The sequence below is a fragment of the Furipterus horrens genome, unplaced genomic scaffold, assembly GCF_987537825.1.
Source record: "Furipterus horrens unplaced genomic scaffold, mFurHor1.1.pri manual_scaffold_13, whole genome shotgun sequence".
NCBI classification, from domain to species: domain Eukaryota; kingdom Metazoa; phylum Chordata; class Mammalia; order Chiroptera; family Furipteridae; genus Furipterus; species Furipterus horrens.
This window is the reverse complement of record NW_028327183.1, coordinates 15,798,335-15,821,783: the sequence shown is the minus strand read 5'-3', so window position 1 is coordinate 15,821,783 and position 23,449 is coordinate 15,798,335. Positions and strand designations below refer to the sequence as shown.

The 23,449-nt window shown below is 40.1% G+C and overlaps 1 protein-coding gene across 2 annotated transcripts; it reads left to right on the top strand.

Moving 5' to 3' along the window:
* Positions 1–263: 263 nt before the first annotated feature.
* On the top strand, positions 264–22,752 carry TERF2 (telomeric repeat binding factor 2). Of its 2 annotated transcripts, none has more exons than XM_090259842.1 (10): positions 264–716; positions 828–923; positions 1,565–1,695; positions 10,717–10,803; positions 11,953–12,099; positions 13,495–13,601; positions 14,941–15,333; positions 18,570–18,655; positions 20,604–20,647; positions 21,250–22,752. In XM_090259842.1, the coding sequence occupies exons 1-10, from the start codon at positions 338–340 to the stop codon at positions 21,406–21,408; spliced, it is 1,629 nt and encodes a 542-aa protein (XP_090115968.1). In that variant the 5' UTR covers positions 264–337; the 3' UTR covers positions 21,409–22,752. The 2 variants fall into 2 exon arrangements, with proteins under 2 accessions (XP_090115968.1, XP_090115967.1); XM_090259841.1 differs by having other exon boundaries at positions 269–716; positions 20,607–20,647.
* The last annotated feature ends 697 nt before the right edge of the window (positions 22,753–23,449 follow it).

Here is a 23,449-nt window from a genome sequence, read left to right as displayed (position 1 = left end):
TTAACAGAGACCTTTGCTTTAAATTGTTTAATAAAGTTTCCTCCATGTATGTTACACTTCACAGTTTTAAAAGTGCTTAGTGATCTTCACGTATTTACTTTTCAATATTTTATACATAGACCCGCATCCCTACTAGCGTTCCATAGTTTGGGAGCAAAGTTGACACCTGGCTGCAAACACCGGTTGGTTTACGCTTTGGGTATCGTGGACTTCAAGCCCCAGTGGGCATTGCGCCCCGCATACCGGAACTACGGAGTCCGAGAGGGGGCTGAGGCCGGGGCCCGACGGTCCTTTCCCACCCAGAAGCCCGCGGGCTGCTCGGAACGTTGTCTGTATCATGGCCGCGGGAGCCGGGACGGTGGGCCCCGCTTCCGGCCCGGACGTCTTGCGTGATCCAGCGGCGTCACAGTCGAGGAAGCGGCCCGGTCGGGAGGGCGGGGAGGGTGCACGGCGATCGGACGCGATGGCGGGAGGAGGCGGGAGCAGCGATGGCAGCAGGAGGGCGGCAAGCCGGCGGGCGTCCCGCAGCAGTGGGCGGGCTCGGCGGGGGCGCCACAATCCCGGGCTGGGGGGCGCCGCGGAGCGGGGCGCAGGGGAGGCACGGCTGGAGGAGGCTGTGAACCGCTGGGTGCTCAAGTTCTACTTCTACGAGGCGCTGCGGGCCTTTCGAAGCAGCCGGTACGGGGACTTCAGGCAGATCCGGGACATCATGCAGGGTGAGGGCCGGACCGGGGAAGGAGGCTGGGGCATCTGGGAAGGGGATCTTTGGGGCACCGGTGTTGAGGATGGGGGGGGGATCGCCAAACCAACGATGTCTTCTTTCCCAGCTTTGCTTGTCAGGCCCTTGGGGAAGGAGCATACCGTGTCCCGGCTGCTGCGGGTTATGCAGTGCCTATCGCGCATTGAAGAAGGGGAAAATTTAGGTATGGCTGTTTTTGTGTTCTCTGGGCTTAGAGTTAACTCTTATCAAATTTACATCCGGAACTGAAGGATTCGGGATTAAGGTGCGCTATTGTGTTTCGATCACAGTGTGGTCTATTTCCTTACAGAATGGGTATGCTCTGGCTCTAGTTTTCTCCCGTTGCGATTCTCTTGCCTGCTTTTCTGTATTTGTTTGTTTGTTTTTCTTTTTTATTTCCTCCCACCTGTTCCTTGCTCGCCCTAACTTTGCTGTTAAGGTGGCCACATCTTTTCCCCCATAGTAGAATGTTTTTCAGAATAGGAGCACTTTTTTTTCTGAATTGAACTTGACAGCTGTTTAGCAAACCGATCTAGTTTCTGGCCGCTTGTATCAGAGTAGGACGTGTGTATCCTGAAATTTGAGATGCAAATGCATCTATTAAAATTTTTTTTTTACCTGTCATGAAAATTAACTAATTTCAAATTTATTGATTTGAATTTGGACCCTTAACATGTTTGTAAGTCTATAGCTAGTAAGTCAGCAGTTAAATGCAAGTCTTACTATATTTGCATGGTTTTCCTCCCTAAATATATGTATTTCTGGATATAACCTTGCTGCTCTGTAGAAAATAGCTTAACGTGAAAGATGTGCTCTTTGTTCTAGACTGTTCCTTTGATATGGAGGCTGAGCTCACACCCCTGGAATCAGCTATCAATGTGCTGGAGATGATTAAAACGGAATTTACACTGACAGAGGCAGTGGTGGAATCCAGTAGAAAACTGGTCAAGGAGGCTGTAAGGCTATTTTCTTTTTTCTTTTAACCAAAGTCAGACGTCTTTGAGGATACAATGCTTATCTTTTGATTTGGGGTAGAGGAAAAATGGTGGAGAGAGAGCCAGTCAGCACACTCAAACACATGAACATAAACAGAGATATTATCTCTTCAGGCAACCCCTTCTCAGCCTAGATTTGGAAAAAACCATTAAGGGTAGGTGCTCAACTTTTGTGGTTTTAGTAGTCTTCCTTGTGGCCCCAGCAAGAGGGATCACAATACACAGGAAATGGGTTGGCATTGAAGACTGGAGGTTATTATACATCATTTAGGAGAATTGTGGAAGGGCTAGAAGTAACTGTTGGTCACTCGTATTTATGATAAACTAAAGAAAAGAGCTGGGGCCTTGGGAAATGTGGAACTTTGAGCTATTTCATGCAACTGTCTATAGAAAGAGAGGCTTAGGAAACATTCTCCATTCTTGAATAGACAGAATTTCAGAGGTGCCATGATAATCAGCCAGTTAGAAAACCGGTAGTGCTAGAAGGCCGGCACAGGTAGTGTTCTTGACAAGAAAAAAGCTAGTGCTGTGTCTAGGAATTTGGGACTGTTGACTGTGTCATGGCTCGGGTAGCTTCTGGTAGAATTTATTTCTATTCAAAACATAGAAGTGGCCATGAAAACGCGTCAGAAAAAACTTTTTGTTCTGCAATAACAAAGGCTAGGTATGTGGAAGCAGATTCAGAGGTGGGGACTGAGGCACAACAGCTCAGCATTGCCTTGACGGTGGAAAGTAAGGAAACTAGTAACAAAAAAAGCAAAGAGCACTCCTAAAAGGATGGGGGCCTGAGGATAAAGCCTTGCTTAACAATGAAGACTCTCCCTTGGCTGTGTGCTGAGTACTCAGTTAAAAACAAATAGTGTGTGTGAGGTGCAGATACTTATTCATTTAAGGACCTTGGCAGGAACTACTTTTTATCTTGCAAAGAATGCTTAGATAATTACAGTTCCAAAAACAGAATTTTAGTATAGGTAAGTAAGGTTTGTGTAGGAGGGAAAATGCCGGAAAAGACAAGAGAGGAGAAATCCGTGTCTACTTTCAGAACAGCTTTTGAACAGGAAGAAACGGCACCAGTATAGAATACTTTGTGTGACTGCAGTTGAGTAGCTAGCTGATTCAGAAATGCAACTCCTTCAGAACACAAGAACTATAGATTTGTCTTCATCTTTCATCTTTCAGCTGTCTGTTATTTCATTATTATTTTTAAGTTCACTGATCTTTTGTTTAGGAGCTTCATTAGGAAAAAATCTAAATTCCCTTAAAAGAGTCAACCATTTTCTTATGTTGACTCTCTTCTGCCTTTCCATCTCCCACCAGGTACAAGATCTCTTGTTATACTTACTGTATTTACTATTACTGCTGTGTAACAAATTACCCCAAAATTTAGCAGCTTAAAACATTAAATATTTTCTCTCAGTTTCTAAGAGTCAGAATGTGGTAGTGGTTTAGCTGAGTACTTCTAACTTGAAGTCTCCCAGTAGATATAGCCAAGCTGGCTGCTAGGATTGAAGTCATCTCAAGATTCAGTTAGGGCAGAAAGATCTGCCTCCATGCTCACCCACACAGTAGTTAGCAGGACTGACTTCCTCGATGGCTGCTGGCTGTAGACTTCAGCTCTATCTCCCGTAGGCCTGCTTACAACGTAGTAGCTTGCTTCCCGTAGAGCGAGTGATCCAAGAGAACAAGAGCCCAAGACAGAAGCTGCAGTCTTTTATAACTTAATCTCAGAAGTAATGTATCATCAACTCCAAGCCATTTGCTGTTGATCACATAGACCAGACTAGCTCTGGATTAGTGAATGGAATGGGACTATGCAGGAAGCAGGGATCATTGGGGACTGCCTTAGAGCCTGGCTACCAAAATTACCTTGATCGTGTAGTTATTAAATGATACTATATCACTTGTCTGTTCAGTCTTTTTTTTCCTTCCATTTCTCATTTAGAATCATAAAAATCTGAAAATGGTCATCGAGAAAATACCTTGGGATGCCTAAGCTCAGTGAGGCTTTTTGGTGTATTTTAAGCTTTTTAAAGTGTCACACAATTTATTTAAAGTATATTGGATTTTTGAAAAAAAGTTTATCAGTTGAGTTATTTTAAGTTAGATCTGAGTGTATGGTCTGGGGATTTCTTGCAGGTCTTTGGGATCCTTGAAGGGGTCAAAAACGATTTTTATAACAATCCCAAACGTTAGTTGACTCTTTCAGTATGGATATTTGCACTGATGGTGCAAAAGCAATGATGAGTAAAACTGGTGCCTTAGCATGATCAAGGTAGTGGTAATAAATTGTACTATGGTCATTGTATTCTTCATTGCCACATGCTTGCAGTTTCTTTTTTAAGATTTATTTATTTATTTTTTAAAGAGAGAGGGAAGGGAGGAAGAGGGAGAGAAACATTGATGTGCATGAGACATCAATCAGTTGCCTCTCGCACTGGCCCACCACCCAGTCATGTGCCCTGACTGGGAATTGAACCAATGACCTTTCAGTTTGCAGATCAGGACTCAATCCACTGAGCCACAGCAGCCAGGGCTTTTTTTTTTTCTTAGCCAATTTTGATTAAGAATGTCTTTGAGGAAGCAGTAAAAAGTATTTTATTAAATCTAGACCCTTGAGCAAACATCTTTTCACTGTTTTGTGTGACTAAATAGGAAGTTTGCCGAGAGCATTTCTGCTGCAAGCATGATGGCTGTCTTCAGGAAAACACTGTGCCATTGAGTTGCATGCTGACCTAGCTGCTTTAATGGAACACCATTTTTCTTGAAAAAATTAACAAACTTTGGTTATTTAGCCATGGATATTTGGCAATCATTTTCTTGAGAAAGAACAAAGTGAACTTGTCACTTCAAGGGAAAAAATTGACATTGTTTGTTGTCAGTGATAAAATTCAAGCTTTCAAGTGAAAATTGAGAGTTTTGGAAAACTTGTATTCATGTGCTTGATAACCTCCAAATTCTTTGACTTTTTTGAACCATTATTTTCCAAATGACCACTGCATTATATTACAAAAATCATTGGTGGGTAAAAGATCCATTTAAAGTACAAGATAGAGCAACCCATTTTAATCTAACAGACGATGAAAAGTTCACTTGCTAAAGGTTGGTGTAGAGTCAGAGAAGGATAGCCATACTTTTCTGAAAGCGCTATTAAAATATTCCTCCATTTTCCAACTTCATAGCTGAGTGAGACTGGAGTTTATATTTTGTGTGTGTGTGTGTGTGTGTATTTATATTTCAACTGAAACAGCAGAATGAATGCAGAAACAGGTAGAGAATCAGTCTTCTATTAAACCAGATATAAGATTAGAAAAAATGTAAAACAATGCCACCCTTCTCATTAAACTTCTCTTAGAAAATATAATTTTTCATAAAGATATGATATTGTTATTAATGAGCTTATTGTTAACTTTTTAATGACAAAAAATACCTTTAAATTTCCTCAGTTTTATATTTCTAATACGGCGATTACTAACAGATGTAACCCACATAAACAAAAGCTCTCTGGGATCCTCATTAACATTTAAGAGTATAAAGGAATCTCAGACCAGAAAGTTTGGGAACTGCTTCTGTAAGCCGTTAATGATATTGAGACTGCATTGGTTTTCTCTTCATAAGAGAGACATTTCCTTGGTTAAGGTTTCTGTTGAAAACAGGAGAGGATAACGTGTATGGCACGTTCTCAGAGAAGCATTTATTTGTTGCTTTTTGCTGTGCAGCATGCTCCCCTGAACCTTGGTAACAGCACATTGATTTTGTTATGGTGCTTTACTCCATTTGGGGGGCTGGTGTATCTGACACAAGCTCTAGAACTTTTAATTCTTGAAACAAAAAGCTTTATCAAAGCTTTGAGCATTCTGCTTCCCATAACAGCCTGGTTGCTTTCTGAGTTTACTTCTTTCGCCTTTCTTCCATCTGTGAGTTTGGTTTTTTTCTTCTACATTTTCTGTCTTTTCCCTGCAAACATAAAACTATCTCTCCTCTATTGAAAATCTGTGCTTGGAATTTCCATTTGTTTAAGTTAGCAAGAGACCATTGCTACTGCTTGTATCCCAAAACCTTAACAGACACATAAAGAGAAGAAATTATACTTACTTCTGGACATTCTCAAGTGAAAAAGCAATGGTTCATCTCTTTAAAAGAAATCTTCACAAGAAATTAATACTTAGTTTTAAAAAATAAGCTCATACCACAAACTTGGAGGCAGACTTTGAGATTTTAAAAGCATTCACATTTCCTTTCTAAATATTGTAGGATGACCTATGTTCCAGCTCTGGAATAGACTAAGCATACTTTCTTCTGCTTCCCTTAATACAGCTAGTGTAAGTGTTGCATAGAATGTACAAAACAGCTCTCAAGGACTAAGAAATGTAAATGGTAGTAAGCAGAGGGGGAAGAAGGCCAGAATTTGAAAGTTTACCCAATTGGTGACGAGTAGTTTACCATTTTTATCCCTCTCTGGTATCTTCCAGCCTGGACTTGAAAGCTTCTGAAACCTGGAAGTGCACTCCAGGTGTGAACAGAAAGAACACCAGGAGAGATTCTCTCTGGTCTGAGGAGCAGGAAAGAAATCTAAGGGTCAGGAAAGGTGGGAGAAATTCCAGTTTTGTTTCACTTTTATTTTTCTCCCTTCTCTCCTGTCCCAGCACCCAGGCAGTATTATAGTGGTGGCAATGGGGCAGGCATCTAAAATTGAAGGAAGAGAACCCCTTTCCTCTTGGGCAGTGGGGCTTGGATCCCCAGAACTTGGAGCAAATTCCATTGCTGTTTTTACTGTACATCCTGCTGCTAAGCCTTGGATACAGATGCAGTTAGTATGTGGCACAGTGGGGAAACTAAAGCCCAGAAATGCAAAGCTGGTTCAGTATTTTAAAATCAATCAGTGTAATCCACCCAGTTAATCTAAAGAAGGTAAAAAACCTTATGATCATATCAGTTGATGCCGAAAAAGCATTTGACAAAACGTAACATTAGTTCATGATAAAAACATTCAGAAACTAGGAATAAAAGGTAACTTCTTCAACCTGATAAAAGGCATCTAACAAAAACCTATAGCCAACATCAGATTTAATGGTGGAGGGTGAATGCTTTGTCCTTAAGATCCAAAACAAGGCAAGGAATCCATTCTCACTACTTCCATTCTACATCATACTAGAAGACCTAGCTAGAATAATAAGTGAAGAAAAGGAAATAAAAGGCAACAGAATAGAAAGGAAGGAATACAATTGTCCCTACTTGCAGACAACATCACGGTGTATACAGGATGGGGCAAGAATAAGTTTATAGTTGTTCGTAGGGAAAATGATACAATTAGTGAGAAATAATAATGCAAGAATAAACTATGTTTCACATAAACACAACTGTAAACCTACTTCCCCCCCAACCCTGTATTTAAAAAATTTCATGGAATATACAAAAAACAAAAACCCTATACTAAGTTTAGCAAGATAGTAGGATAATAAGATCAACACAAAAATCAATCATTTCCATATACTAACAGTAAAGGATTTGAAATGAAATGACCAAAACAGTGCCGTTTATAGTATAGCAGTTGCCCCTTATCCCATCTGTGGGGCATACATTCCAAGATCCCCAGTGAATGCCTGAAACTATGGATAGTACCAAACCTTATATGTACCGTTTTTTCCTATACATACAGTAATGGCATCTTTTTAGCATATCCTACTTACCATCATCACTACTTTGTGCTTTGGGGCCATTAAGTAAAATAAGGGTTACTTGAATGCAAGCATTGTGATTCTGCCACAGTCAATTTGATAACCAAGATGGCTACTAAGTGACTTAACAGGCAGGTAGCATATACAACATGGATACATTGGACAAAGGGATGATTCACATCCCAGGTGGGATGGAGCAGGACAGCCTGGAATTTCATCATGCTACTCAGAGCAATGCAGAATTTAAAATCTATAAATTGTTTATTTCTAGAATTTTCCATTTAGTATTTTTGGACTACAGTTGACCATGGGGAGACTACTTTAGTTCCAGAAAAGAAAAATACTTAGGTATATGTCTAACAAAGCATGTTTAAGATCTGTATATGGAAAAATACAAAATGCTGATGAAAGAAATCAAGACTTAATAAATGGAAAGATATACCATGTTTGTGGATTGGACAACTTTATAGTATATAGTTAAGATGCCGTTTTTCTCCAGTTGACCTACAGACTTAATATAATTCCACTCACAATCTCAGTAGGATTTTCTTTAGTTATAGAGTGATTCTAAAATAACATTAGGGCAAAGGTATGAAAATAAAACAGTTTTGTAGAAGAATAAAGTAGGAGGACTCACTACCCAATTTTAACAATTACTCTAAAGCGCCCTGGCTGGTGTGGCTCAGTGGATTGGGCACCGGCCTGCGAACCAGAGAGTTGCTAGTTCGATTCCCAGTCAGGGCACATGCCTGGGTTGCGGGCCAGGTCCCCAGTTGGGGGTGCGCAAGAGACAACCACACATGGATGTTTCTCTCCCTCTCTTTCTCCCTCCCTTCCCCTCTCTCTGAAAATAAATAAATACAATCTTTAAAAAAAATAAAAAAGAATTACTGTAAAGCTATGGTACTCATGACTAGAGACAGATTAGTGTCAAACAGGAGAGAGTCCAGAAATAGACCAACATAAATATGACTAATTGATTTTTGACAAAAAATATGAAGGCAATTCAGTGGAAACACAATAGTCTTCAACAAACAGTATTGAAACAATTGCATGTCCACAGACAAAAAATGAACCTTGACCTAAAACTCATACAAAGATTCATTCAAAATGGATCATAATCTAAATGTAAAGTGTAAAGCATGCTCGCTTGGGCAGCACATGTACTAAATGTAAAGTGTAAAGCTATAAAACTCGTAGAAGAAAACATGAAAAAATCTTCATTTCCTGGATTTAGGCAAAAAGTTCTTAGATACAACATTATAAGTATGATCCGTAAGAGAAAACATTGATAACTGGACTTCATCCAAATTTAAAACTTGTGTTCTGAGGAAAATTACTAAGAGAAAGAAACGCTATAGACTAGGAAAAATATTTGTAAATTTTATATCTGACAAAGGACTTGTATCCAAAATACATGAAAAAAAAAATCTCAAAAGAAAAGAAACAACGCTGTTTTAATAATGTGCAAAACACTCACAAACGGAATATGCAGGTGGCCAATGAGCACACGGAAATATGCTCAACATTAGTCAGTGGGGCAATACAAAATACACCTTCAGTGAATACTACTAGGACATGCCTATGACAGTAGCTATACTTTAAAAAATACTAACACTAAAGTGCTAGTGAGGATGTGGAGCAATGGAACTCATTGCTGATGGGAATGCAAAATGGTATATAACCACTCAGGAAGACGGTTTGGCCATTTCTTAAGAAGTTAAACATTTTCCACATGACCCAGCAATCACACCCCTGGGTATTTACCTTAAAGAAATGAAGTTATGTTCACACCAAAACCTGTACATAAATGTTTTAGCATCTATTCATAATCACCAAAAGTTGCAGACAACCCAAATGTCCTTCAAAAAGTGAATGGATAAAAAGTGCTTTGTATTGTATGAATCCATTCATATGACATTCTTGAAGAGACAAAACAAGATCAGGGATAGAAGATGGGGTGACTGCAGAGGGGCAGCATAAGGGAGGTTTTTGTGTCTGGTTTTTTTATCCTCACTGTAGTGCTTACAAGAGGCAATACATGTGTTAAAGCTCAACAGTACACCAAAAAAAGTTAATTTTACTGTATGCAAGGTAAATAAAATTTAAAAACATAATGGGACATAACTTATTAAAAAAAAAACCTTTATGTTCAAGAAAGTAAGTATAGTCTTAGTACAGTTTCTCTGCTGAAAATGATGTAAAAGTGAACATGGTCATCTGATTAAAATGAAAAGGTGACTTCATAGCTTCCCTGAGCAGCAAGAATTCAGGCCTGTGCACTCAGGGGCATTTGCCGCCTGTTTCCTTTGCCCTGTAGGGTTGTGCTCAGCGTGTTCACAGAGTCACCAGAGATTAGTACTTAGTGAACTCCCTTGCTGTTCCTCCTGCTTTCAGTCTGTTTCTCTTAAATTCTCTCCTGTAAAGATTGAAAATATCTATGAACCCATTTTCTTTCCTTTTGTACGTGAGGTATGTCTGATGTCTCTATTGAGACAGGATCTAAGGTAGTTACTTTATCCTGTTAAATAACTCTAAGTACTCCCAGTTTTTCCCCTGGCCTTTCTAATTAAAAAACAAAAGTACATATTTTTAAGATATCCTTTTAAATTTTCAATTATTAATTTCCCTCTACATAGAGTCTCTTGGGTTTCTTTTTCTCTATGGCTGATGAGACATCCTAACTGGAACTTTGTCCTCTTCTGTTGCTGCGTGTGGATGAGCCAGGTTTGTCTGTCTCAGTACTTCCCTGCACACTAACTTGGAGTTGCCAGCTGGGCTTATGATGGTGAGAGGCTGTTAGTTCTTCTACAGAACTGGCCTCAGGCCTTTCCTGAATGGAACTAGCAGAATTCTGTAGTCAGCAAATCACTTTTTAATTTTTTTTGCAATATATCCATCCTCCTTTTATAGATGCTTTTGCATCTAAAAAGAATACATCCAATTGTTCTGGGGACCTGGAATGACTCATGTCCGTTTCTCTTTTTCTTCAGAGGCCCTATTCAAATGGAATAAATGGTCTGTAATTCTAGGGGATCAGATTTTGCTGTATCAGCCTTCTTTAAAACAAAAATATACAATGTAATGCTGAAAATCTACTACCCTATATATTGAAAGAGAGCTTATAGTTGTTCATAACACTTGAACAATAATTGTTAGTTTTTAAGTACAGGAATTTGACAGAATGTGAAAAAGTTCTTGGGTATATAATACGCAGTTTTACTTTTCACTAGAGCTTATTGATATTTGATATTCTTATTACACCTGTCATTACAACAGTTAAAATAAGTTTTTCCCCCTTTTGTAGGCTGTCATTATTTGTATCAAAAATAAAGAATTTGAAAAAGCTTCGAAGATTTTGAAAAAACATATGTCCAAGGACCCCACAACTCAGGTGAATTTGTTATTTTGCTCCTAAGACAAATCCATTTCATTGCTTTTTGTGGGAAAACAGGGGAAGGATTCTTCATTAGGAATGTTATCTAAATATTCATCTTTAAATATTCAGCACCTTTAGCATATTGTCTTCATATCTGGAATAACTTGTTAGATTAGCTTTGAAAAATTTATTTTTTATTAGACAAATTTATATAAGTCGTTTACTTGCCCATTTCTGTTTGGTTTGTGACAGAACTTTATTTCACTGACCAACACCAAGCTATCAAGTTTTACAACACTTCTAACTTTACTTACATAAATGCTGATCCTGCAGAGTTGAGAATCTGCCTTTGTAAGGACTTAACTCCACTATTTTCTGGTGTCAGAAGCTCTGTTGGTACCCTCCTCTTGTTTTCTTTTTCCTTTAAATTTTAGTTTTTGAAAAGCTAATATATGTATATAATAAAAAATTCAAGTACAGCAAAGGAGCTTAGTGAAAATTTTTTTATTTATCTCTGACTCAGTCATCTTGTTCCTCTCTTCACAGACAACCAGTATTTTTTTGCTTTGATCCTTTAAGAGACATTCTATGTATATGCAAGCAAGAAAGTGTGCAAGTATGTGTATATACAGATACAGATATATCCATGTATATATACATATATACATATGAGCATATTCTACACACTAATTTGAGCATTTTTTGTTAATTGCTTCTTTCACTTACTATATCTTGGAATCATCCTATATCAGCACATACAGAGCTTCTTTATCCTTTTTTGTTTTGGTGGGGGGGCAGTTGGAAAGTTTTAAAATCTTTATGAGCTTTGTGTAGTGGCACTATCGTAGCCAATGAGGTTTACCCAAGGCACAGTCAGTGCTCGTTTAAATCAGTCAGTCAATCAGTCAATCAATCTTTATGTAAATGTATAAAGGCACTTTAGATCCTGACTTCTTCACCATTATTTTATAGCTGCATAGTAACCCATGGTAGCTGCTCCTTAATTTATTGACCCGTCCTTCGTGGTGGGCTTCCCTTCATATGTGTGCCAGTGATTTTCATTGAGTGTTGTAAAATCTCTGATAGTATTGTCTTGATTTATCGTCATTGAATTTTTACTGCAGTTCTCCTTTCTCATGTTGCCAATATTGGTCCTTTGTGTAGAAGCTGAGAAATGATCTCCTGAACATTATCCGTGAAAAGAACTTGGCCCATCCTGTAATCCAGAACTTTTCCTACGAGACCTTCCAGCAGAAGATGCTGCGCTTCCTGGAGAGTCACTTGGATAATGCAGAGCCCTACCTCCTCACGGTGGGCCATGGCCTTCTCTTCCTGTAACCATGATACGGCCTTGAGGATGTGCAGGCAATGAGAAAAGGATAGATCTTTTTAGAAGTGAAAGAGTAAATGTGTGGAAAAGACTGAATTATATGCACTATCTTCCTTAATTAAATGCCTTCAGTATACAGAAGCAGAAATCCTGGCAGGGGCAAATAGAACAAAGCTGGTCTACTTTATTTCCCATTTTACCTCCTCTACATATAATTAACCTGTTGTGGTTAAAGCAGAACATTCATCTTATAATTGATGGTGGTTCCCAGAGGAGATGAAATTTGAGTTAAATCTGGGAGGAAGAGTGGTTTAACTGGAGAGAAGATGTCACTAGAAGTATAATAAGGCAAAAGAGGCCAAATGAGGACATCCTTTAATTGTATCAAAGAGATAAGAATAAAGTAGGGAAACGATGAGGCTCAAGATAGTTTGTAGAAGAATTAGAACCCAGTCTGTCTTAGGTGGACTGTGATAAGGGAAAACTGAGTTGAGGGTTTTTTTTTTTTAAACCATGATTTTGGGAGTATTGAAGATATGGCTCATAACAGTCTCTGTGCAAGGCCTGTATTGGTATAGTGTCAATGATCCTAGCAGTCATTTGGCAAATCTCAAATTATTTATAAAGCAGATAGTTTGGAATAATCAAGGAGCAAGTGTCAGGATACTTGAGCTTGGCCTAGGATCCTTTCCTTTGTATTCCAGGTACCTGGAAAATAATCTGCCACTGTTCCTGTGTAAGGGTAGAACTCTCAGCTCATAAGACATCACTCATTACAGATATGCATATCTAAAATGGAATATACTGGACTGATTGGGAATGTATAAAACTTCAGTCAGAGGGAGACAGATGAGCAGTTGGAGTTAAGAGCAAGATTGGCCTACTCTGGGTTATATGTGGTATAAGTAAGGATTTTCAGAGTTGTTAAAAGGCAAAACATTTGTGGACATACATTCATAAAAAATTATGCACAAATTAAAAGACATTAAACATTAGTTATCATAAGTTTGAAAAAAAAAAAGTTTGACTTCTATACATGACCCCCAAAGGTGAATTTGGGATTCAGAAACTAGATTAGGGATGAGATTGGAGGGATGGAAGAGGAAATGCAAAGTAAAATCACAAAGAATTTTTGCAATGTCAAGATGGTTAGCATACTCAGATGGAGTTCTTTAGCATAGAAACTGTGATCCATTTTTTGAAAAGAAAAGAAGGAAGAAATTACAGATAAATTCTCTTTTTATGGCCTCCTCTAGTTTATGCCTAGATTGGATTTGTAGATGAACATGTTTGCATATTGAGTATGTTCATGGTTATAGAAGCAGAAAATAAAATTCTGTGGGTTCCTCTTCCTGACAATATCCTTCCTTTCCCAGATGGCCAAAAAGGCTTTGAAATCTGAATCTGCTTCATCAGCTACAGTGAAGGAAGAAAAACAGCCTGCACCAGAGCCTGTGGAAAAGCCACCCAGAGAACCTGTGAGGTGAGAGGGATGCCCTTCTGTGATCTTGGGTGAAACACTGGGATGGTCCTTTTGGAAACAGTCTCCTCCATAGAGCAAGATTAGTTAGTTCCTCCTGGTGATTTGACCTTCGTTAGTTAACATGTTATTAGGTTACTCATACAAGACACCGTGGGAGTTACAAAGCATCTCCTTGGAAAATTAGCGTATTGAAGACTGGATGTCAGATCCCTGACAGAAGTTCCTGACCTGCTATCCCTCAATGGTTCTTTCCTCCTCTGTTTCTCTCTCTTTGCCTTGCCCTTAACTACTCAGTATTTTCTTGTTGATATCTGATCTCCTAAGACAGTGTTTGGACTTGTGAATCAGATTCCCAAGACCAAGTGTGAAAGCAGGAGTCAAAAATTGGGATGCCTTTGGGGGCCTCGTAGGAAATGTAAAGCAACGAAGGGGGTCTAGGATAGTTGAGAGCATGGGGCTCTGAACCAGAGAGCATGCCTTTCAGCCTTGTGTGACTGTTGCTGTGTGAAACTGTCCAGGGAAGTCCAAGCTGCAGTTCAAATTTTTGTGTGAGAGGTCCAATTTTTTTTATTTTTAGCTTTCCCAATTTTTTAATGTTGGCAATTATATTCAGTTAAAAAAAAAAAAAACACTTGCATTGACTAGGCAAGAAGACATCTCCCAGCTGGGTTTGGCCTACAGGTTGCCAGTTTGCCCCCTCCTAACAGTTTGTACTTAAAAGCATGCTAGCTATTCCAAATGATAGATGAACTTCATTTGAAAAGACAGTTTCTCATTGCTCCAAGACTGTGTGGCCCTCTTCCTACTCTGTGGATTCTCAAGATCCCCTTCACAGATGTATTGGAGGAGAAAATGGGCTGAATGGAGACTGGTCTTTCACTTCTGTCACATGAGGGCTGGACTGGGATTGCTAGAAGAAGAGTTTAGACTTCAAGGTGAAATTGCTGGATTATCAGTAGGCTGTCCAGATGGACTTGTATTTGTTAGTGACTGTGCAGAATTCTTACATAACGGAAAACACTGCTTTAGTCCGTACAGACTAGTGCGTTTGACCGCATACAGGCTAAAGAGGTCTCTGGAGGGAGTATCCGGAGTATCCTTGGCCCTAGTTCCATTAAGGTTCTCTGATTTGGGATTAAAACTCCATAGTTCAACTTAAAATGGAAGATTTATAAATAAAGGGTGTATCAAGCAACCTCTCTTTCTCTTTTTTTAAATGAGTTCTCACCTTGAGGAGTCCGCTGCTAATCTGAAACTTCACACTTTGAAAAAGTTGTGGCAGTTTGGATGAGCATCAGCCCTGATGAAACTGATCTTTGTATGTTTGCCTTATTTGTAGGCAGCTGCACAATTCTCCAACCACCTTTGGAATGATGACTCTGAAAGCAGCTTTCAAGACTCTGTCCGGTTCACAGGATTCTGAGGCGGTCTTCTCAAAACTGGACCAGAAAGATCTGGTACTTCCTAATAAAACATCCCCACCGTCGCCAGCCCTCAAAAACAAGAGACCCAGAAAAGATGAAAACGAAAGTTCAGCCCCTGCAGAGGGAGAGGGTGGCTCTGAACTGCAGCCCAAGACCAAGCGCATGACAATAAGCAGATTGGTTTTGGAGGAGGATAGTCAGAGTACTGAGCTGAGCCCAGGCCTCGACTCCTCTCAGGAGGTCATTCCACCGTCACCATCGAAGCCTGCCGTTCTCAACCAGCCGCTCCCCAGGGAGAAGAATCCCAAGTATGAAGACCTTCTTTATAGGAGTTTGGGGGATGGTTGGTGGTCCTGGTTGGGCCTGGTATTACTTCTGTGAATGAAGTAACTTTCAACTAAGTTATTCCCCACCAAGGCTTGCTCAGACTGCTAGAATGTGACTTGGGCGTGGGGAGTGACGACAGCCGACCCTGCCGGTCCCGGGGCCCCACACGTGGGCTCCAGGCGTTGCGCTAGTGCATGAGTGCGGGTGGGAGAGTTTCGGAGCCTCCTACTTAGAGCTGCTTTCGTTTTTAGCAGACTTCTGAAAACCCTGACTACTAACTAGAGATTTATGAATATTTACAGTTTTATACCTATGAGCTTTGAGACTTGCCAAATTCAGTAAATATTTATTAATCTGTCACATTCTGCTAGGTTCTGTGGAGCAGCGGTTAGGATGCCTTCATTTTGCTCCCCATCCTGACCCCTGACCTGGCTCTTGAGTTTTGCTACCCTTTGTGCCCTCTTGTGGATCCTTCCTCCAGGCAAACTGGTCTGCGTGCTCTCTCTGGAACACACTATGTTTGTTTCTACTACTGTATTCTTGTCCCCTGTCATTCCCCACGGTTGAACTATCATCCTTCCATCATTGCTTGTCAGAATCCCATCCGTCCTTCAAAGAGAAGAGAAGCACTTTTTGTGGGGCAAGTACTTTCATGTATTATATTACTGAATCTCTACAGTCCTCAGTGATATATTATTAGCCCCGTTTTATAGAGGAAGGTTCAGAAAAGTCAATAACTTGCCTTAAGTCACAGAGCTGAAAAGTAGCAAAATTGGGCTTTGGGATTCTTAATCCAGGTCACCGGACACAAAGGCCCGCGGCCTACCTGCGCACCACTTAACGCAGGCCGCCTCTCAAAAATTCTGCCTCCTTGAATCTCCCTTGGTCACCCTGCTGGAAGAGATCATCTTGTTGGTCTCCTAAAGCCACTGTCACCTAGACCACTGCTCTCTGTTGTAGTCTCGGGACCTGTGCTCTGGCAGCACGTGCTAGGTGCCCTGTGCGGCTGTGGCATCTGATGCGTGACGCATGCTCAGGCCCTAATCTGCACTACATGCACCACTGCCTGCATTTGGAAATGAGTGAGTCACAGCTGGGCAAGGAGGTGTGGCTCAACACTCTTCTTCTTGTTTTATACATGATCTCCTTTACTCCTCACAGCAACCCTATGAAGTGTAGGTATTGCCCCGTGAGCAGATGAGAAACTGGACAGAGTGCATAATTACGGTAGATTTATTAATGGGAGGATTTGTGAAGGTTTCAGACATAACCACTTCTCATGTGTCATGGGTATGAAGTGTGATGGATACTCTATAAAGCAGAGGTTGGCACACTACAGCCCGAGTCCAATCTGTCTGCCGCCTGTTTGTAAATAAAGTTTTATTAGAACACAGCCACATCTATCATGTATGTATTGTCGGGCTGTATTGTCTGTAGCTACTTTTGATGCTACATTGAGTTGAGTAGTTGTAACAGAAACAGTAAGGCCTGCAGAGCTAAAGATCCTAACTGACTCTAAAGGAAGTATGTGTGAGGGGCCCTGGCAGCTCCCGGGAAGAAAAGCTGAGCCTGCTCAGCAGAGCTGGTGGAGCAAACCTTGCAGAGGAGCAAATATTGAGTTGGCCTTGAAGGATGAGAAAGGCCATCAAGCATATTGGGGGGCTGGGAGTTCTAGGCAGCAGGAACCCTTGTGTTAGGGCATGAAAAAGCCTGATATGCTCTGAAAAATGTCACAGAATACAATGCACAGAAAGGATGAAGGCAAAAATGTTTGGATGGGTAAATGGGCCAGAACTTGAGTTCCTATCGTATTCTATCAGGCAGAGGTTCTCAAACAGGGCTTCATATCACAATTACCTATAGAATGATTAAAAATACATATTCCTAGGCTCCTGACTGCTGAATTAGAAGGGTCAGGGGAAAGCTCTGTAACCTGCTTTTCTAACTGTGCCCCCCCCCCCCCCCCAATTCTAACCCAACTAATCTAAAGGTCTGATGAGACACCACTGAGGGCTTCTGAACAGGCACCGAGGGAAAGGAGAGGAGGGTGGCTAGACACTGCTGCCAGATGAGCAGTCAGGACTTGGGGGAAGCTGGGCCAGAGGAAGAGAAGGCAGGGTTAGGGTATATCGCCTGGAGGGCAGGGCCACGACGTGCTAGATTTTTATATCCCTCACGGCACTTGGCATGAACAAGTGCTTAAGATATTTATTAAACAAATAAAATAATTATTGGTTTTTGCAATTTAAGGGATCACATGCAAAACTTCTCTAAAAGGCCAGCAAAAGTTTAACATTTTAGACTTTGTGAACCACATGTGTATGTGTTGCATATTCTTTTTTGTTTTGTTTTGTTTCCTTACAACGCACTGAAAATGTGAAACCCATTCTTAGTTCAAGGGTTGTTCAAAAAGCAGGAGCCACAGGCTTTAGTTTGCCGACCCCTCTAGACCACTGCTCAAATTCTAAGTTGAACAGTGAGGAGTGCAAGCACCAGACTTGCCTGGTCGCAAAGCCATTAACACGATGAGGACCCAGATTCCACAACGTGAGAAATTTGGAATTACCAAAACATTTGTACACATAACAAATGCCAAGTTCTGAGGAGGAGTAGGAAGTTACCACTGATCAGCAAAGGTTGTCCACAGGAAGAGTGAAGCTACTGATGTGAAAATGACAGACCCAGTGGTTAAAATCAATTTTACCCAAGCACTAGGACAGGTAGATAGAACACTTAAGCTGTCTGATTTTAATATCCTAAAAAGGAAAAAACATCCTTTACTTTATCTCAAACAAATTATTCTTAGAAATCACATTTTAGGGGATATGATCCATTTCAAAAACAAAGTAAATAGTACAGCCACTTAAATTAGGTAATTATATAGAAAACTCATGGAACTCAAGGAATTTTTTCAAGTCTATGCACTTATTAAGCAAATTTCTTTCAACACTCATTTTCAAAATAACCAGCCTTAAAAATGAGTATTTTGAGAGGGATAGTGATGTGTTCAGTGCAGACTGTGAGGCGTGGTCCTCCCGCCTGAGGGATGATGACATGGAGGTACCTGACCAGGACTGGGGAGTTATGTGTGGGTGAACCTCAAATGGGTCACAGCAAAACAAGGAGAAATACAGGGCTGCAGGTGAGCCAAGGACAGAATATGGGGTAGCCCAGGATGAATGTTTTACAATTTGTGCTCTGATTGATCTCTCCTCAGATTACCCAAAGGCAAGTGGAACAATTCTAATGGGGTTGAAGAAAAAGACACCTGGGCAGAAGAAGATGAACTGTTTGATGTTCAGGGTAAGCTAGGAGCCTCTCCTTGGTCTCTCCTTGACACTTGCTGAAGTGTAAGATGCATGTATCTATCACATAAATGTTCCAGAAACTATTTGTCCCCCAACCAGAAAAAGTTTAATTAAAGTTCTCTATTGTGACTCATGAGGAGTCTGTTTTTATGTCCTTTCCCATTAAATTATGCAGACTGTTGCCCTGGCTGGTGTGGCTCAGTGGATTGAGTGCCAGTCTGCGAACCACAGGGTCTCTGGTTCAATTCCCAGTCAGGGTACATGCCTGGGTTGCGGGCCAGGTCCCCAGTTGGGAGCACACAAGAGGCAACCACATATTGATGTTTCTCTCCCTCTCTCCCTCCCTTTCCCTCTCTAAAAAGAAATGAATAAAATCTTTAAAAACAAAATAATGCAGACTGTCAAAGCAGTACTTTGTATGGAAAGAAAATTCCTGGTTTTGATTTAATAAATCCTGTACTTAATTGTAGTTGATGTTCTTCCTAAAGTCTTTTAATTAGAAAAGGACATTCCTTGCATTTTTGTTTCAGAATCTCTTACCAGTTTCTACATGTTTTAAGAGGAAAAACATTGCTTTTCCATAATTATTACTGAACTTCATAGCATTTGCATTAGAATCTCTCCCACCACGTATTTTTTATTCTAATGGAAATATGTAAGTCCTAAACCTTAATTTTGGAGATTCTAAGCAATTTTATAACAACAGTACAGTAGTCCCTCGCTATATCGCGGTTCGCTTAGCGCAGCCTCACTTGTTTCGCGGGATTTTAAAAAATATTATATTTAATTACTTATCGCGGATTTTTCGCTATATCGCAGGATTCTGTGATACTGCATACGTATGTTGTTAAAGTTACGTAGGTTTAAGAGGGTAGAATAAACATAAGATTCCTACTTCGTGGGGGTGTCTGCAACGTAATACCCGCAGTAAGTGAGGGAATACTGTAATCCATTGCCAATCCCTAGGTTTCATCTTTAAGAAGTAGCTTCAGTGGCAAAAACAAAGTTGGCAAGAACACAGGGAAAATGGGGAAAGTAACAGAAAATCAGTAAAAATGCCATTAAATATTTTAAAACATCAAGATATGAAAGTTCTAGGAAACACCCACTTTTAATGCAATCCAGATTTGTCAGCTTTAGAAATCTGCTACCAATACAGTATGAAAAACTCCATAATTTAAAAATAATCAATCTGCCCGAGCCACCTTCCTCCATTGTGTAGGAAGCACTTCTGGGACAGTGGCATCTGCTGAGACAGACACTAGCAAGTTTCATGTTTATGCAACTTTGCCTTTTCTTGGAGCTTTTAAACTGGCTCTCATTGTCTTGAAACAACATGTCTTTTATACTTGTATAGCCTCCTGTTGCCCTCTGGTTCTTTAAAAAATTACCCTGGCCCATGTTTTTTGAGGCCTAGTCAGCTTTCCATAGGGTAAGAGGGTTGAACTTGAGCAGATCTCACAAGGTCTCTCGGTGTGGAGAGCCATAATTATTACCCTGTTCTTTTGTTTGAGGAATTGAACCTAATTTTACTTATATAAAAATAATCAGGGATTTGAAAATTCTGGCATGAAACAGTAAAACTGTGTTATTTCAAAACAGTGGTTAGCAAGGGGTTATAGAGCAGAAATTATATGTATAAACAGGTATATGTATTAGGGTTTTAAATACCACAGTCCCTTGGTAACTTTAGAAAGTGTTAGTTTTATTAAAGAGCCTGAATCCATCATTAACCAACAGTTATTGAATGCTTTTTTGTAAATATTTGCTTTGTACAGATTTCCAAAGGACAAACAAGTTATCCTTTAGTAATGTCCTTTCTCTTCTCAAAGACTGTCAAATTTGAATCAGGCTTTCCCTTTAGGGACAATCTCTGTCTTTTTATGGTGGTTTGTGCAGAGAAAGGTGAGCTCTGAAATGAGTCTACTTTTAATGTCTTCCAGCAGCACCAGATGAAGAGAGTACAACCAGTGTAACAAAAAAGCAGGTAATTTAAAATTCTCTTTTCTGATCGTGTGGATAGAACAGAGGTAAAATAAGTACCCACATCTCACAGAGAGATGATCACCCATGCACCTGGCAAGATACTGTTTGCGTTTTTTCTGATGATTCAAACTAAACACAGCAGGTCCTCGAATAACATCCTTTCAGTCAATGTTTTTTTGTTTTAATGTTGATTAGATGCTCTAGAAACTTAACTCGTTTATATCAATTAGCCTATGGTGAAATTGATTTTGTTACATGTCATTCTGCTTCAAGTCACAGGACCTATCAATGACATTAAGTGAGGACTTACTGTATTTAGCCTCTGGAAGAAAAACCTAGTTGGACAGAAACCTGACATATTTTCCTGACAGTGAACAACATACATTTGAAGTTTGAACGCAGAAGCGATTATTAGTTGAAGATGAACTGACAGGACCCTGAAAATTATTAAATGTCCAAATCCAGTGTTAATTTATTATCTGAATCAAACCCTTCTACTGGGTTCAGATTATTCTCTTAGGATTCTTGAGTTTACCTCTTCACTGTAAGAAAATGTGAATAAGTGGAGAGACAGACGATAAATCTTTTGGTTTTCTTTTGCAGAAGTGGACTGTAGAAGAAAGTGAGTGGATCAAGGCTGGAGTGCAGAAATTTGGGGAAGGAAACTGGGCTGCCATTTCTAAAAACTACCCATTTGTCAACCGAACAGCTGTGATGATTAAGGATCGCTGGCGGACCATGAAAAGACTTGGCATGAACTGAAACAAGCTTTCATTCCCACAGAAGTCACAGGAACATGGTTCCTAATTAATAGCCTGGATGGTCTGCTCTTTCTTTCAGAAGCTGGGCTGGGATGAGAATTTTGAGCACCCTCCTCTGACTTGGGGGAGGTCTCAGTTCCACTTCATCACTGTTGGAGATCATGAAGCTGAAAGACAAAGCCAAGTATGTCGTATGTCCTTGGCAGAGCTGACAGGCAGACAGCTTGTACAGTGCCAGAATATCATTAGTATTTCCCATCTTCAGTGGTTTGCTTGAATTTAAATCCCCAGTAATCAGTAGAACCTTCTCCTAGGATATGGTGGAGTCTGTTAGGAGCACTATGATTCCATGACCTGTTAAAACCAGCAACATGAGCATTATTTGGAGTGAACTTGTTCCAGGTAAAGCTTTGGCCTTCTGATGCAAATGCAAAGGAACTTCGTCTGTCATGAGCCCAGGCTAATGAGAGACCAGTCATGGTGGAATCAGAGTCCCTTTAAAAACTGTTTAGCCTGTTGTGACATCAACACCTAGACCTAGTCTTGGCATTTGCTCTTAATATTTGCTGGACTACATAGGCAGGTTTAACCTCCACTTCTCATGTGGTTGAACCAGTGTGTATTTTAGTGATTGTAGATAAGCTTAGCCCCTCCCCCATTCTCTCTTCCCAGTTCCCTTCCCTATGCTGGACTTTTAAAGCTTAAAAAAATCCTGATTGAATATAAATGCCTACTTCCATTCTTTGTGAAATGGTTACTTCCACCTTATTCCCTAATTGTGCTGTGTTAGTGTATTGCACTGGAGTCAACATTTGCTTCTCCTTTTGTACTGTGTTGTGCTTGCTGTCTCTCTTGGACATCTGTAAAGATTGTCTTTTTAGCAAAAAAACAAAAAGAAGCAAAAAAAAAGAAAACAAAAAAAACAGTAAAGTGTTTTCTGTAATTATTTTTTAAAATTTGAGAACTAATTATTGTCCATAACTTGTAGCAATCTTCATTAAAGTCTTGCTTCTCTCCAATTCAAGTAGCTGTTTAATTGCAGCATGGCGTGTATGATGAGCACGTGTTAAACAAGTTTCGCTGAACCACGTTGACTGTAAAAAGCTGATGTCAAACTGTTTTGGATATTCTAATCCTCAGAAGCCATGTTGAACCCATTCTCACTTTTGAGTGAGTGAAAGATGTAAAGAAATGCTAAAGTTTTCAAATTTTGTAAATTTTGTACAGCTCTATTAGCTCTTACCTTCGTGTTTCGGGACTTGGTACTATTGTTTTTCTGCCAACTAACCCCAAATGAAACCACAGTAAGAACTTATCTCCTCTCAATACACCTTCCTCCTCTTGGTCTGGTTGTAGCTCGTGTGGTCTCCCTCTGAATTGGATTCAGACCCAGAAGTTTTTCTCCCCTCAACTCTCAGCTCATTAAGATGGCATAGAAGAGTGATACTGCGATGCATTTAGGGAAGCAAAATATCCTAATTAGCATTTCTCAAATGTGAAAAATGCACAGGTCCATTAACATTTTTAAACATAGCTTCAGTGTTATTATAGTGTCACTGAAATGTGTACAAACAACAAAAAAACTAAGCCTACAGCCTCTGTAGAACTATAAAACCATGTACTGTTGACTGTTTTGCTGAATCTATGTCACTGCTCACGGCATGAGTAGTGTAGTGGTGGGACTTGGGTTGGGGTGCCTATGCCACTGTGTGCTGAGAAATGATCCCAGTCTCCTGCAGAGCCACTGTGGCTCCACAGTGCTGTGATACCACTTGGCCTCTGATAGAACTGAACAGTTACAAAGTCTGTTCTTTGCTTATTGGCTTGTGATAGTTGAATTATTTACCACTGGGAGACAATGCGATGAATTCTGAAGCGAGACTTGATTAGAAGCTGTTAATGCTGTTTTTTTTTTTTTAAGATTATGGCTGAAATAAAAACATTTAGACATTGGCAGGACTCAAAGACTGACAAACTGTGTCCTGGTGGCTGAGAGTGTGAGGCCCACTCAGGGCCCCCACTGTGCCAGCTGTGCCTGTGGG

Coding starts and splice junctions, on each gene's coding strand:
- TERF2 (XM_090259842.1), top strand. CDS start 338: ATGGCCGCGGGAGCCGGGACGGTGGGCCCCGCTTCCGGCCCGGACGTC. Junction 12,100..13,494: donor CAGAGCCCTACCTCCTCACG/GTGGGCCATGGC, acceptor TTCCTTTCCCAG/ATGGCCAAAAAGGCTTTGAA. Junction 13,602..14,940: donor CCACCCAGAGAACCTGTGAG/GTGAGAGGGATG, acceptor CCTTATTTGTAG/GCAGCTGCACAATTCTCCAA.